The sequence below is a fragment of the Amblyraja radiata genome, chromosome 16 (genome assembly GCF_010909765.2).
Source record: "Amblyraja radiata isolate CabotCenter1 chromosome 16, sAmbRad1.1.pri, whole genome shotgun sequence".
In the NCBI taxonomy this organism is placed as follows: Eukaryota; Metazoa; Chordata; class Chondrichthyes; order Rajiformes; family Rajidae; genus Amblyraja; species Amblyraja radiata.
The window spans coordinates 20,607,720-20,622,001 of NC_045971.1; the positions used below are offsets into that span (position 1 = coordinate 20,607,720).

General features: G+C 44.8%; 1 protein-coding gene across 1 annotated transcript in view; it reads right to left on the bottom strand.

Moving 5' to 3' along the window:
* Nucleotides 1-14,282, bottom strand: part of mpp2 (membrane palmitoylated protein 2) — a 507,220-nt gene that overhangs the window by 55,449 nt on the left and 437,489 nt on the right. The window contains 1 exon segment of the mRNA XM_033034794.1: nt 11,799-11,917. Coding sequence (XP_032890685.1) covers nt 11,799-11,917 — 119 coding nt within the window.

Here is a 14,282-nt window from a genome sequence, read left to right on the forward strand (position 1 = left end):
TCATTTTTAGCCACATGTGTGTAGGTTCAACTTTGCAACCTACACACATGGGTAAAATACAGTGAAGATAGACTCGAGTTTCTCGTTTCATTCCTGGGTGAAGTGCTCCCTGACAAAGCTAAGTAAAGGGCAGTGTCAGATGATGATCATAGAAAAGAGAAATATTTTGTACTCCTCAACATTAGGCCGGCTTTCCCAAAGTGTTATCATACCAAACAAGAAAGTTTAAAGCTGATTTCACTAAAAGAAAATGTTTATTTATTTACATTAAATGCATTTGCCAGAGTATGAAATTTATACTACAATAATGTAAATTCAATATAGTCTCACTGTGGGATCAATATAAATTCTGATTGGTTATGACAGCATGACTGATGGAATATTGATCAAAATACTTTTAATCCCCTGCTCTGCCATATCATTCCAGTCACCCAATTACTATCAATAACTTTCATTCTTGGCATTAACAATTTATGATTTGCACAATCTTGAGGTTTTGATTTTTGTGGAGCGATGATGAAGTCCTGCCCATGTGCAGCGAGGCAATTATTGGTTGAAAATAGAGATATTTACAGCTTACACCCCAGCGATATGAATATTGACCTCTAACTTCGAAACCCTTGCTTTCCCTCTCTCTCCATCACTCCCCTTCCCAGTTCTCCGACCAGTTTGACTGTCCCCTTGATCACATTTGCTTTGCTGTCACCTAGCTAACAATGAGCTATTCTACATTTCCCTTTTGCTCTTGTTTTCATACCTTACACGTCCTCATCTCTGTGTCACCCTCTCCCCTGACTCTCAGTCTGTAGAAGGGTCTCGACCCAAAATGTCACCGATTCTTTCTATCCAGAGATGCTGCCTGTCGCGCTGAGTTACGCCAGCATATTGTGCCCGTCTTCAATATTTACGACAATCCTACACCAACAACAAGAGAGACAGGCAGCAACTCTGGAGAGATGGAATGGGTGATGTTTTGGGTCGAAACCCTTCTTCACACTGGTTAGGGATAAGGGAAACGAGGGATATGGACAATGATGTAGAGAGATAAAGAACAATGAATGAAAGATATGCAAAAAAGTAACGATGATAAAAGAAAGGTAATTGTTAGCTGTTTGTTGGGTGAAAAAGAGAAGCTGATGCGACTTGGGTAGGGGAGGGATGGAGAGAGAGAAAATGCCGATTCATGCAACATGAAGATAGAGGAATCAATATTCATCCCACTGGGTTGTTGGCTGCCCAAGCGAAATATGAGATGCTGTTCCTCCAATTTGCGTGTAGCCTCACTCTGACAATGGAGAAGGTCAGTGTGGGAATGGGAAGGAGAATTTAAGTGTTTAGCAACCGGGAGATCAGGTACGTTTAGGCGGACTGAGCAAAGGTGTGCACCAAAACGATCGCCCAGTCTACGTTTGGCCTCGCCGATCTAGTCACACTTTACTTCAGTATACATCTTGAACAACGGATACAGTAGATGAGGTTGGAGGAGGTGTAAGTGAACCTCTGACTAACCTGAAAGGACTGTCAGGGTCCTTGGACAGTCGAGGGAGAAGGTATAGGGACAGGTGTTGCATCTTCTGCAGTTGCAGGGGAAGGTACCTGGGGAGGGGTTGGTTGGGTGGGAAGGGATGAATTAACAAGGGAGTTGTGGAGGGAACAGTATCTGCGGAAGGCAGAATGGGGTGGAGATGGAAAGATGTGACTGGTGCACGGATTCCGTTGGAGGTGGCGAAAATTTCAGAGTATTGTGTTGTATGCGATGGCTGATGGGGTGAAAGGTAAGGACTTGGGGGACTCTGTCTCTGTTGCGACTAGGGGGAGGGGGAGCAAGGGAGCAGCTGTGGGATACTGAGGAGATACGAGTGAGGGCCTCATCTGATGGGAGAGGGGAATCCCCGTTCCCTAAAGCATGAGGACATGAATAGTCAGCATGGCTTTATGTGTGGGAAATTGTGTCTCATGAAACCATTAGAGTTTTTCAAAGAGATCACTAGGAGGACAAGGTAGTGGATGCTGTCTAGATGGACTTTAGCAAGGCCTTCAACAAGGTCCCGCATATTAAGCTAATCTGGATGGTTTGATCACAAGAAAGTCAAGGTAAGTTAACAAATTGGATTCAAAATTTGGTTGCCTGGAAGTAGTCAGAGGATAGTTGTGGAGGATTGTTTTTTCTGACTGCAGGCCTGTGGCCACTGATATTTTGCTGGGAATGGAGCTGGGTCCACTGTTGCTTCTAGGTTGGCAAGTATAAAAAGTCTATTGGAAGAAAGATGAGGAAAAGGTTTCCCATAAATTGTCCTTTGGAGTTTTCTATCCTTTGAACTGGCCTGCTGACTGAGATTTACTGGCAGGATCCAGGAAGTTTGGAGAATCTGCAATATCAAAAATGCCATGGTGAGCTGTGTATGTCTGTCTGTCATGGTCGGGAGAGATGGGCAGCTGGATGTCTTGATGTGGACATGGGGAAGGATTCACCAGTGTAACTAATGTACTGAAGTAAACATAGAAACATAGAAAATAGGTGCAGGAGTAGGCCATTCGGCCCTTCGAGCCTGCACCACCATTCAATATGATCATGGCTGATCATCCAACTCAGTATCCTGTACCTGCCTTCTCTCCATACCACCTGATCCCTTTAGCCACAAGGGCCACATCTAACTCCCTCTTAAATATAGCCAATGAACTGGCCTCAACTACCTTCTGTGGCAGAGAGTTCCAGAGATTCACCACTCTCTGTGTGAAAAATGTTTTTCTCATCTCGGTTCTAAAGGATTTCCCCTTTATCCTTAAACTGTGACCCCTTGTCCTGGACTTCCCCAACATCGGGAACAATCTTCCTGCATCTAGCCTGTCCAACCCCTTAAGAATTTTGTAAGTTTCTATAAGATCCCCCCTCAATCTTCTAAATTCTAGCGAATACAAGCGGAGTCTATCCAGTCTTTCTTCATATGAAAGTCCTGACATCCCAGGAATCAGTCTGGTGAACCTTCTCTGTACTCCCTCTCTGGCAAGAATGTCTTTCCTCAGATTTGGAGACCAAAACTGTACACAATACTCCAGGTGTGATCTCACCAATACCCTGTACAACTGCAGTAGAACCTCCCTGCTCCTATACTCAAATCCTTTTGCTATGAATGCTAACATACCATTCGCTTTCTTCACTGCCTGCTGCACCTGCATGCCTACTTTCAATGACTGGTGTACCACGGCACCCAGGTCTCGTTGCATCTCCCCTTTTCCTAATCGGCCACCATTTAGGTGTAAAGTGTGAATGCTGATAGATTGTCGGTTTTAATTTCACCAACTCAAGCCGATATTAAAACTGCGTTATCCATGCTTGTTCACTGCTGGTCGAACTAAACCAAAATGTTTTAAAACCCCTAGTATTACGTCAGGTAAATGGTACAAGTTTGGAGCGGCACAGTGGCGCAGCGGTAGAGTTGCTGACTTACAGCGCCAGAGACCCGGTTTGGATCCTGACTACAGGTGCTGTCTGTGTGGAGTTTGCACTTGTGACTGCGTGGGTTTTCTCCAGGTTCTCTGGTTTCCTCCCACATTTCAAAGACGTGCGGGTTTGTAGGTTCATCCTCTGTGAATTGTCCCGAGAGTGTAGGATAGAACTAGTGTACGGGGTGATTGTTGTTTGGTGTGGACTCGGTGGGCCAAAGGGCCTGTTTCCACTCTGTATCTTTAAAACTAAAGACTAAATTCATTGTTGTTTAACCCTTTGACAAGCCGAATATGATATCGAAATATTTGTTCCTTAAATACATTTGTTGAATTCTTGCAGTTCATTGCCACCTATTGGAAAACTAGTGAAAATACACCACTGAGGCACAGATTTAAAGTGAAAGTGGAGAGAACAGAGGCGCAGAGAGACTAAAGCTTCTACCAAGATACAGATTTAGTTGTGGCTTGCAAAAGGGGAGTGAATAAATAGTTGGAAGTAAACAAAAACCTAGAGTTATAGGGAGTGTAGTTGGAGTACATTGGCCAGCGTGGGGCCAATTTCCATGCTGTATGATTCTATGACTATCATTCTGTTCTGCTTTCCAATTACCTTGTGCTGCCAATACCCCAGATATCCAGAATGTTAACTACGGCAAAGAACTCGCTTCATTTTTTCTTCACTTTCACTTTTGGCGAAACCAAAAGATAAAAAGTCTGCCTGATGATGGGGGTGGCACAGTGGCGCAGCGGTAGAATTGCTGCCTCACAGCGCCAGAGACCCGGGTTCGATCCAGATTATGGGTGCTGTCTATGTGAAGTCATAGAGAGATACAGTTATAAAAACCTGGATGCAACATAACTTCCTCAAACTCAACAGCGATAAGACAGAATTCCTCCTCATAGGCTCCAAAGCCACACTCAGCAAAATCAATAACCCCACTCTCACCATCGACGGCACCACTGTCTCCCCATCTCCCCAGGCCCGCAACCTTGACGTGATCTTTGATTCCACCCTCTCCCTTGAGCCTCACATCCGCCATCTTTAAAACCTCCTTCTTTCATCTCCGCAACATCGCCAAACTCAGACCCTCTCTCACACCTCCCGCTGCTGAAAGACTCATCCATGCCTTCATCTCCTCCCGACTGGACTATTGCAACTCACTTCTCCTTGGCATCAGCTCCACCTACATCAACCGACTCCAACTGGTCCAGAACGCAGCCGCCCGACTCATCACCCTCACCAAATCCTGGCATCACATCACTCCAGTCCTCAAACAACTTCACTGGCTTCCCATCTCCCACCGGATCACCTACAAAATCCTGATCCTAACCTACAAAGCCCTCCACCATCTGGCCCCCCCATATCTCACTGACCTCCTCTCCCCCTACCAACCTTCACGGTCCCTCAGATCCACATCAGCCGGTCTCCTCTCCATTCACAAGTCCAACCTCCGCAGTTTTGGGGACAGAGTCTTCTCCAGGGCAGCTCCCAGACTCTGGAACTCCCTCCCCCAACTGATCCGCAATTCTGTGTCCCTCACCATCTTCCAGTCCCGCCTCAAGACCCATCTCTTCACCTCTGCCTATCCTTAGCCCCACATCCCCCTCCCTTTTCATCTGTGCATTAATTGCCTCATATTGTGTTTTGAATTGAATTCTGTCTTTACTTTGTGTACTAGTCATGTCTCTACTATTTATTTCATTCCCCTTACATGTTTTTCCTCCACCTGCTAAATTTTTGTAAGGTGTCCTTGAGACTCTTGAAAGGCGCCCATATATAAAATGTATTATTGTTATTATACAGTGTGGAAGCAGGCCTTTTGGCCCATCTTGCCCACACCAAACAACATGTCCCAGTTACACTAGCCCTACCTGACTGCACTTGGTCCATATCTCTCCAAACCTGTCCTATCCATGTACTAACTGCTTCTTAAACATTGAGATAGTCCCCGCCTCATCTACCTCTTCTGACAGCTTGTTCCATACAACCACCAACCTTTGTGTGAAAAAGTTACCCCTCAGATTCCTATTAAATCTTTTCTCCTTCACCTTAAACCTATGTTCTCTGGTCCTAGATTCGCCTACTCGATCTATTCCTCTCATGATTTTTTACACCTCTATAAAATCACCTCTCTTCCTCCTGCGCTCCAGGGATTAGAGTCAGTGTGAAAATGGTGGGCCAAAGAGTCTGTTTCCATGTTTTATCTCACCCTCTCCCTCTCTGTTGCTCTCTGTTGCTCTCTCTCTCTCTCTCTCTCTCGCTCTCTCTCTCTCACTCTCTCACTATACCAGTTGGTTCCTACTACTTTCAGCCAAACTTCAAAACACTCTTTCCAAACCCTGCAATCTCTGAACTTCAATACATTTCAAACACTCTCGGATATATAATGACCATATCTACAAATAATTACCTCCATTGCTCACTGTAGGTCAAGTGGGGAGACTGTTGGTTCGTGCTGCTACAGAAAGGATTACGGCTTAGAGCAGATTCTAACAATTATGAATATGTAGATTGACCGATAACAAGGAGAAACACCAGGCAGTTTGTAGCCCTTTGCTTTCTGGGGTAAGAAACTGATTTACATCTGTTGTGTTGCAATACTTTCAGCAAGAGCGATGGCTCCATTCAGTTATAAAAATAAATCCCTGGAATGAAACCCAGTGGTAATCTCCATATGGTGTGTTGCTGATAAAGTGTTGATACTTTACAAGCATTCCTGATGGAAGCATAGAAGATTATGATGGCTATAGACAAGGTTGATAGTCAGAATCATTTTTTTCTCATGTCAAGAAGGCATCGGTTTCAAAAGGGTCCAGGTCTGAAGAAGGGCTCCGACCTGAAATATCACCTATCCATGTTGTCCAGAGATCTGCCTGATCCACTGAGTTACTCCAGTTACTTGTGCAAACCGGCATCTGCAGTTCCTTGTGCCAACATCCAAAAGCATTCATTCTTTCACACAATTGGGCAGCAAAAGCAGTTCCATTTGTCCCTGTTGCTTCAGCACTTGGTGTCCTTTTAGGAATAGGTTTCATATAAAACGGAGCAATTTTAAAGGGAACCTGAAAGCTGATCTTTGGTCAAGTCGGGGAGATTTCCCCTCGCCACGGGTACCATGTAATCCCGTGCTACCTGCTCCATGGTCGGATAGTCGGATAGTCGGCGACTAAACCATCTCCCCCACCTGAATTTCCAGGTGAGGAGGAGGCTGTGGACCCCCAGCAGGACCAAAAACAAGACCTATCAAAGGGTGAATGAGCTTCTAGCGAGCCAATGGCCATCCACACTTCAGTAGAAGTTGCGATCACTGTCGTACATAGCATTGTAAAGAATGATGATAAATCACACACACCAAAATCTTGTACTTCCAGCGGTGAACTTCCGCAGGAACTGGAGGACAGAGATGTGTGGTGCCAGTCGGAAACCAGCACCACTGCGTCGCTAATGTTTACAACGATGATGATGATGATGATGATGATGAAGGCTAAGCTTTTTTGTGTACTGAAGGGGTTGATATCTGGAATGTGCTGCCAGAGAGGATGCTGGAAAAAGGTATATTCACTATGCCCGGGAAACATTCAGAAAGGCATTTAAAGAATAAAGGCCTAGAAGGATACAGCAGGCAAATAGGATTAATGTAGATGGGCAAAAAGGTCAGCATGGATGCAGTGGGCCATAGGGCCTGTTTCCATGGTCTGTACAACCCTATGACGTGTGCATATTGCAAACCTGAAATTTGGATTGGGATTTTTCTTGTGAAAGAGGCATTGTTTTATTTACTGATCGGGCCCGGATGTTTTGCTTGTTTGGAAATATTTAAGTTATGTGGTACAGATATACAGCATGGAAACGGACCCTTCCGCCCACTGAGTACCCGTCAATATTTATTGCGCATCTGTAATTGCCGCTGAGAAAGTGATAGTGAGCCACATTCTTGACCCAATGTATCCAAAAGGTGATGGTCAGCATGGATTTAGTGGGCTGAAGGACCTGTTTCAATTGTATATCCCTAAACTAAAACTCCAGACATTGTGTTGAAGTGAACTTGCCACTGGCTTGAAGTATATTTCTCAGAGACACAGAGCAATATGGCACAGAAACTGGCCTAGCGGATCCACACCAAACACCCATTTCCATTGTTCCTGCATTATTCCCAATATTTTTATTCACCCCAGATTCTAACCAAGTCCACCAAGGTTCTACCTCTCACCTATGCACCTGGGCCAATTTACAGAGGCCAATTAATCTACCAATTCATATGTCTTTGGGATGTGGGAGGAATCCAGAGCACCCGGAGGAAACCTGCATTGTCACAGGGAGAACATGCAAACTTCACTCCGACAGCACCCAAGGTCAGGATCGAACTTGGCTCTATCAGCTGCACCACTGTGAAAGGCAGAAAGGTTCCTTTCATATCATGACCTTGACTGGAGTTTTCTGAAAAAACTGAAGATTCATCAAAGTCTAATCAATGATAATTAGACCAAAGCCCAGAAAAAAAAGCTTCAATCATTTGATTCACAGAGGAAAACCCACTGCTAGTTTTAGCCAAACAGAAAACTTAATTTTGATTAGCAACATTTCAAAATAATTGCTCAAAAATCAACATCACTGCAGAAGAAATTAATCTCAACCTCACCAATGCAACCCAATGGTGTTCAAAACCTCACTTTAATTTGCCGTGCTAATTTGCAGCCTCTCAGCTGAATATTAATCATTATCTTTTGAAGTGTAAGCTCGTGACTTTGATGAAATTACTGTGACACCGTGTTGCCCGGGACATGAGCTGGTATTGGGCCAATATTATGCTATTCCTGAGCAGATGCAGAAGAGATTGTAGCATTCAGTGCAGGAAAGAATTGCAGATGCTGGTTTAAATCGAAGATAGACACAGAATGCTGGAGTAACTCAGCGGGACAGGCAGGAACTCTGGAGAGAAGGAATGGGTGATGTTTCGGGTCAAGACCCTTCTTCAGGCTGTCTGAACTGAACTTCAAACTCGATCCATTCCTTCTCTCCAGAGACGCTGCCTGTCCCGCTGAGTAACTCCAGTATTCTATGTGCAGAATTCTCCTGCCAACAATAACAATAACAATACTCCCGCTGAGTAACTCCAGTATTTTGTGTCTATCTCTGCAACAATCTGTGATGTTTTCAATGGAGTGGCCAGGCAGAGTGGAAGCTTTAATCTGATTGCTTTTTGTCAGCAGAAACTGACAAGCGGACACAAACCTAGAAAGATTGTCAGTCAGTGTGAGTTTCTAATAGCTGGTGTGAATGCTAACAGTGCATCAATTAAAGCCACTCCGCACCATATGGCCATAGCAAATCCATAGAATTTGTTAGCAACGGAACTGCAGAACCTGTTGCAAATAATTCTGTTGCAAAACATAATAATGACATTAGTTTAATAATGTTATTTCTTTTTAATCTAATCATAGTTGGAAACAAGAATATCTATCACATGCTGATGCTGTAAAACGTGTCACCAGATCCCGTTGGCTTGAAAGAAATTGCTTTCCCAATTAATTGGCTGATCTTACAAAGTAAGACACACGTATTTAGCAGTGCTTGACGTACTCTCGTGACCTGCCTTTGTTGTAGAGTAGGAAAGAACTGCAGATGCTGGTTTAAATCGAAGATAGACACAAAGTGCTGGAGTAACTCAGCGGGACAGGCAGCATCTATGGAGAGAAGGAATGGGTGATGTTTCGGGTCGAGACCCTTCTTCAGACTGTCTGAACTGAACTTCAAACTCGATCCATTCCTTCTCTCCAGAGACGCTGCCTGTCCCGCTGAGTAACTCCAGTATTCTATGTGCAGAATTCTCCTGCCAACAATAACATATGCTGGGCAATTTCCAGTATCTCCATCTATGATAGCATTGAAGAATCTTTCATCAGAAAACGTCTGAGATAAAATTCCTCCCTGCAGACTGCCTGGCAAATCTTAAGCACTGGAACAAAAACCGATCCAAAAATTGTTCCAAAAAACAATATTTAGAATTTGCTCACAATTAGACTTTATTGCCTTCAATCACCGTGAGGAATGCGGGGAAACTGCTGTGGTGGATGTTAATGTTAACTTTTATGTAGTTGTGTGTCTTGTTGCTTTTTTTAATATAGCTGTATGGTAACACGAATATCACTGTACCTTAATTGGTGCATGTGACAATAAAAGACCATTTGAAACCCTTTAATTCAGAAGAGAACAGGGGTGCCACAGTGGCGCAGCAGTAGAGTTGCTGCCTTACAGCGCCAGAAACCCAGGTTTGATCCCGACTACGGGTGCTGTTTGTACGGAATTTGTACGTTCACCCTGTGACCTGCGTAGATTCCCTCCAGGAGCTACGGTTACCTCCCACACACCACAGACGTACAGGTTTGTAGGTTCATTGGCTTCTGTAAAATAGTGTGCGGTGATTTCTGGTTAGCGTGGACTTGGTGGACCAAAGAGCCTGTTTCCGCACTGTATCTCTAAACTAAACTAAAACTAAAGTTGCTTTATATTTAAACCATTGAAAATTATGTAAAACGCTTTTCATTTATGTTGTTAAAACTCATAGCATCCTTTAACTATTAAAGATGGCACTTACAGTTTCTTGTTAAAATGCTCTTCACATATGAAGCCGTTTCGAGGAAAGAACAAGGTTATCTGTCAGAATTATTTGGATCAATTTAATTTGGATCAATTTAATCAAGATATTCGTAGTTAGCTCTTCACACCACCCTGTTGAACCCCGAGAGGAATCAACCTGTTTTACTCAATTAAATGTTTTGTCAGCAGTTAAGTTGAAAGCCGTAGCTGTGTATGCTTTTAATTACATTCGCAAAAGATTGGCAAAATCTGTACAGCAGAAGAGATCAGCCTGCAATGGAGTCATACAGCTGCACAGCAAGGATACAGGCCCTCCAGCCCACCTTGTCCTTGACGACCAAGTCAGCATATTGGTCTGGACCTATTTGCCTGCATTTGGCTGATGGCCCTCTCAGCCCGGTCTATCCATATATCTGTCCAAATCTCTATATAACTAAAAGTTTATGGTTTGTGCCCACGATGTGTCTCTGTGTCAATGGTTAATTCCTATCTTCTTCCAAACTCTAGGCCACAGCCTTCCCATTTTCACGCATCCTACTCACATCTTTCCCGTGGTGGTGATAAACATCTTCCTGCCACATTTCCACCTATATTTCCGAAGTTATTAATCGTTGACATTTTAAAAACAGCCTGAAACCCCACCAATTTTGGAGAAAAAAAAGAGTTACGTCACAATGCACTCGCAAGGCAGGTGACGCACGGAGTCGCTCAAGCCTTCTGCAGTACCACACACGCAACATGTACGTTCTTACTTGGTAAAAACCGCCACATCACTGCTGCTCCCGGACAGAGGGAAGATACAAATGCTTTTTGTGACTGACCTGCGAAAGGGCAGCGTGCCGGCGATTGATGGAAAGTCCCGGCCCACGACCGCCCGGGGTTGTAGGGTGACTGAGCTTTCTGAACCCGAGCACCAAGGGACACTCAAACACCCAGTGTAAGCGGTGGAAGGAGCGGATCCCTCGGGACAGCCCCCACTCTCCCCACGGGATCAGCACTGTCCGGCCACCAGACACACAGGGACACAAAACCCGGCAACATCCCCGTCAGCTGCAGTCAGGTCCCTCCGCCCACCCATCACTAACCTCGCTGCAGTGGCACCGGACCCCGACCCACACACGGGGTGATTCACCCGACCCCCAGACCACAACCCCCACACGGGGTGATTCACCCCACCACCCACGGACCCCGACCACCACATTATTTCACTGTGCCAAGGATCGGAGGGGGAAGAGGAGAAGGGGGAGGGGGGGGGGGGGGGTGAGGAGGGGGGGGGGGGGGGGAGGGGAAAGAGAAAGTGGCCCCTGAGGTTCATAGAAACTGGGTGCGGTATTAGACTATTCGGCCCTTCGAGCCAGCACCGCCATTCAGTATGATCATCGCTGATCTTCCTCTTAAATAACTCCCCTCTACCTGAAGCTCACGTCCTCCAGTTTTAGAATCCTCTTCGCTGGAAAAAATACTGTGAGTGTTCACTTTATCCATGGTCCCTCATGATTTTATAATCCTCAATAAGGTTATCCCTCAGCATCCTACGTTCCGAAGCAAAAGGTCTGAGCCTACCCAACCTCTCCTGACAACTCAAGACTGCAAGTCCGAGCTGGTGAATCTCTTCTGCACCCTTTCCAACTTCATTTCCAATAGATGAAGTTTCATCTTATTTCATTGTGGTTTATTTTGATTGACACTTTTCTTAGGAAAAAAAACAAAGCAGGGAATGCAACACAGAAATGTACACAGAATAAATAGGTACCTTAGCTAGTGACCGAACAATTGGGCTTTCCATGATTCCTCGCAGGAAGAGCAAGTCTAGATCCTTGGCTCCAGTAGAGTTTGGTAAGTCATTCAAGTTGTTCAGGACCTGCTGCATAGCTGCAGAGAAAACAAAGTGTACATTTCAGATTGGAAGTTTCTACGTATGGAAACCATTAAACATCTTTAATAGCACAGTGGTGCAGCTGGTCAAGCTGCTGACTTGCCGCGTCAGAGACCAGGGTTTCGACCTTGGGTGCTGTCCGTGTGGAGTTTGCACGTTCGCCCTGTGAACATGTGGGTTTCCACAGGGTGCTCCGTTTCCCTCCCACATCCCAACGATATGCGGGTTGGTGCCATTATAAAAAATGCCCCTACTGTGTGGGAAGTGGATGAGAAAGGGAACTAGTGTGAACTAGTTGATGGTTGGCATGGACTCGGTGGGCCGAAGAGCCTGTTTTCATGATGTATCACTAAACCAAACTAAACCAAAGGATGAATACGAATTAATTGGTCAATTGCATGGCCTGATACCCAGGCATTATGAAAACAAATCTTTAGTTGAGTTGTACTTCTCCGAAAAAGTGGCGTAAAGGATCGTATAATTATTTTGAAGGTTGTACCTATGCAAATGTTTTTTTTTAAATCACTTTCTTAGAACCTTTTACATAACAAGTGGAATATTGTGTTGGAAGTGAGGAGAAGGGGTACAGAGGAGGGTACAGATGAGGAAGTGAGGAGAAGGTATAGAGTAAACTGAAAAAAAATAATTTGAGAGAGGATCTGGGCTCTGAGAAAAGGAATCCCAAAATATTACATTCCATTAATAATATTGGAACAGAAGGAGCAGGGAAAAGGCATGCAAGTTGGGAGTGGATGAATGTAAATGGAGGAAGTGGCAATGAAAGATGAGATGGGATGTCTTGGAGGCATTTGCAATGTGGCTGGGAAGAGGGGAGCTTCAGGCTAGGAAGGCAATGGGGAAAGATAAGGTTGTTAATCGAGGAAGATTTAAGTGCGGTAAATACAATTGGTAATTAATGAGACATTGACCTTGGGGGGGGGGAACTGATGTAAAAATGTTTTTTTAGTTTTAGAGATGCTGCATTGAAACAGACCCTTCAGCCCACTGAGCCAGTGCCGGCCATCAATTCCCCCTTTCACACTAGCTCTGTGTTATCCCAATTTCTCATGGACTCCCAACACATTAGAATCAATTTTACAGAAGTCAATTAACCACAAACCCACACTTCGTTGGGATGTGGGAGAAACCTGGAGCACTCGGAGGAAACCCACGTGGACGTAGGGAGAACGTAATACTCCACAAAGACAGCACCTGGTTTCAGGATTCTGGGTCTCTGGCGCTGTGGGGCTCTGCCAGCCGCAGAACCGTGCTTCCTGGATAATATCCAAATTCAACCCAAGCTCGAGTACTTGTGGATAGACAGAAAAAGCTGGAGTAACTCAGTGGGACAGGTAGCATCTCTGGAGAGAAGGAATGGGTGATGTTTCAGGTCGAGACCCTTCTTCAGACTTATGTCTGTACTTGTACAGGTAATTGTGGCATTGATCATACATGACTTGACAATTATCATACATTTAACAATGTTACTAACGTGTAATAACAGCAAGTAAATCATTCTGACCATGTAAGAGCATGGAACTGGCCAGTGGGGCATGACTAACTGACCAGAGTCCAATCATGTTGTTAACCCAATAATCTGATAGAATTATTATTCGGACCCACACCACACCTGGCACATACAGCTGGGTTCTTACGGATCTGGTCATCAAATACTGAGGCTCTCAGGTGAAACATTGGTGGGAATTAGAGCAATCAAACCCAATGTGCCCACAAATATCAGCTTCTCAGTTTTAGCAATGCAGGACCACGTGAGGGATTACTAATCTCAACAGTGGCGCAGCTGGTAGAGCCGCTGCCTCACAACGGCAGAGAACCGGGTTCGATACTGACCTCGGGTGCTGTCTGTGTGGTGTTTGCAACTTCGTAGCTTCATGAGACCATAAGACATAGGAGCAGAGTTAGGCCATTTGGCCCATCGAGTCTGCTCAACCATTTGATCATGGCTGATATATTTTTCCCTCTCAACCCCATTCTCCTGCCTTTTACTGTGACCTTTGATGCCTGTATCAATTAACCTATCAATCACTGCTTTAAAAATACCCCGTGATTTGGCCTCCACCGCCTTCTGTGGAAAATAATTCCATGGATGCACCACCCCCTGGCTAAATACATTCCTCCTCATCTACATTCTATAGATACACCTTTTTATTCTAAGGCTGTTTGTGCCCTCTTGTTCTCGACTCTCCCACTACTGTCAACATCCACTCTATCGAAGCCTTTAATTATCCCACATCCACCCTATCTAAGCCTTTAGTTACCCCCACATCCACCCTATCTAAGCCTTTAATTATCCCACATCCCAAAGGCACGCAGGTGTGCAGGTTAAATGGCCTCTGTAAA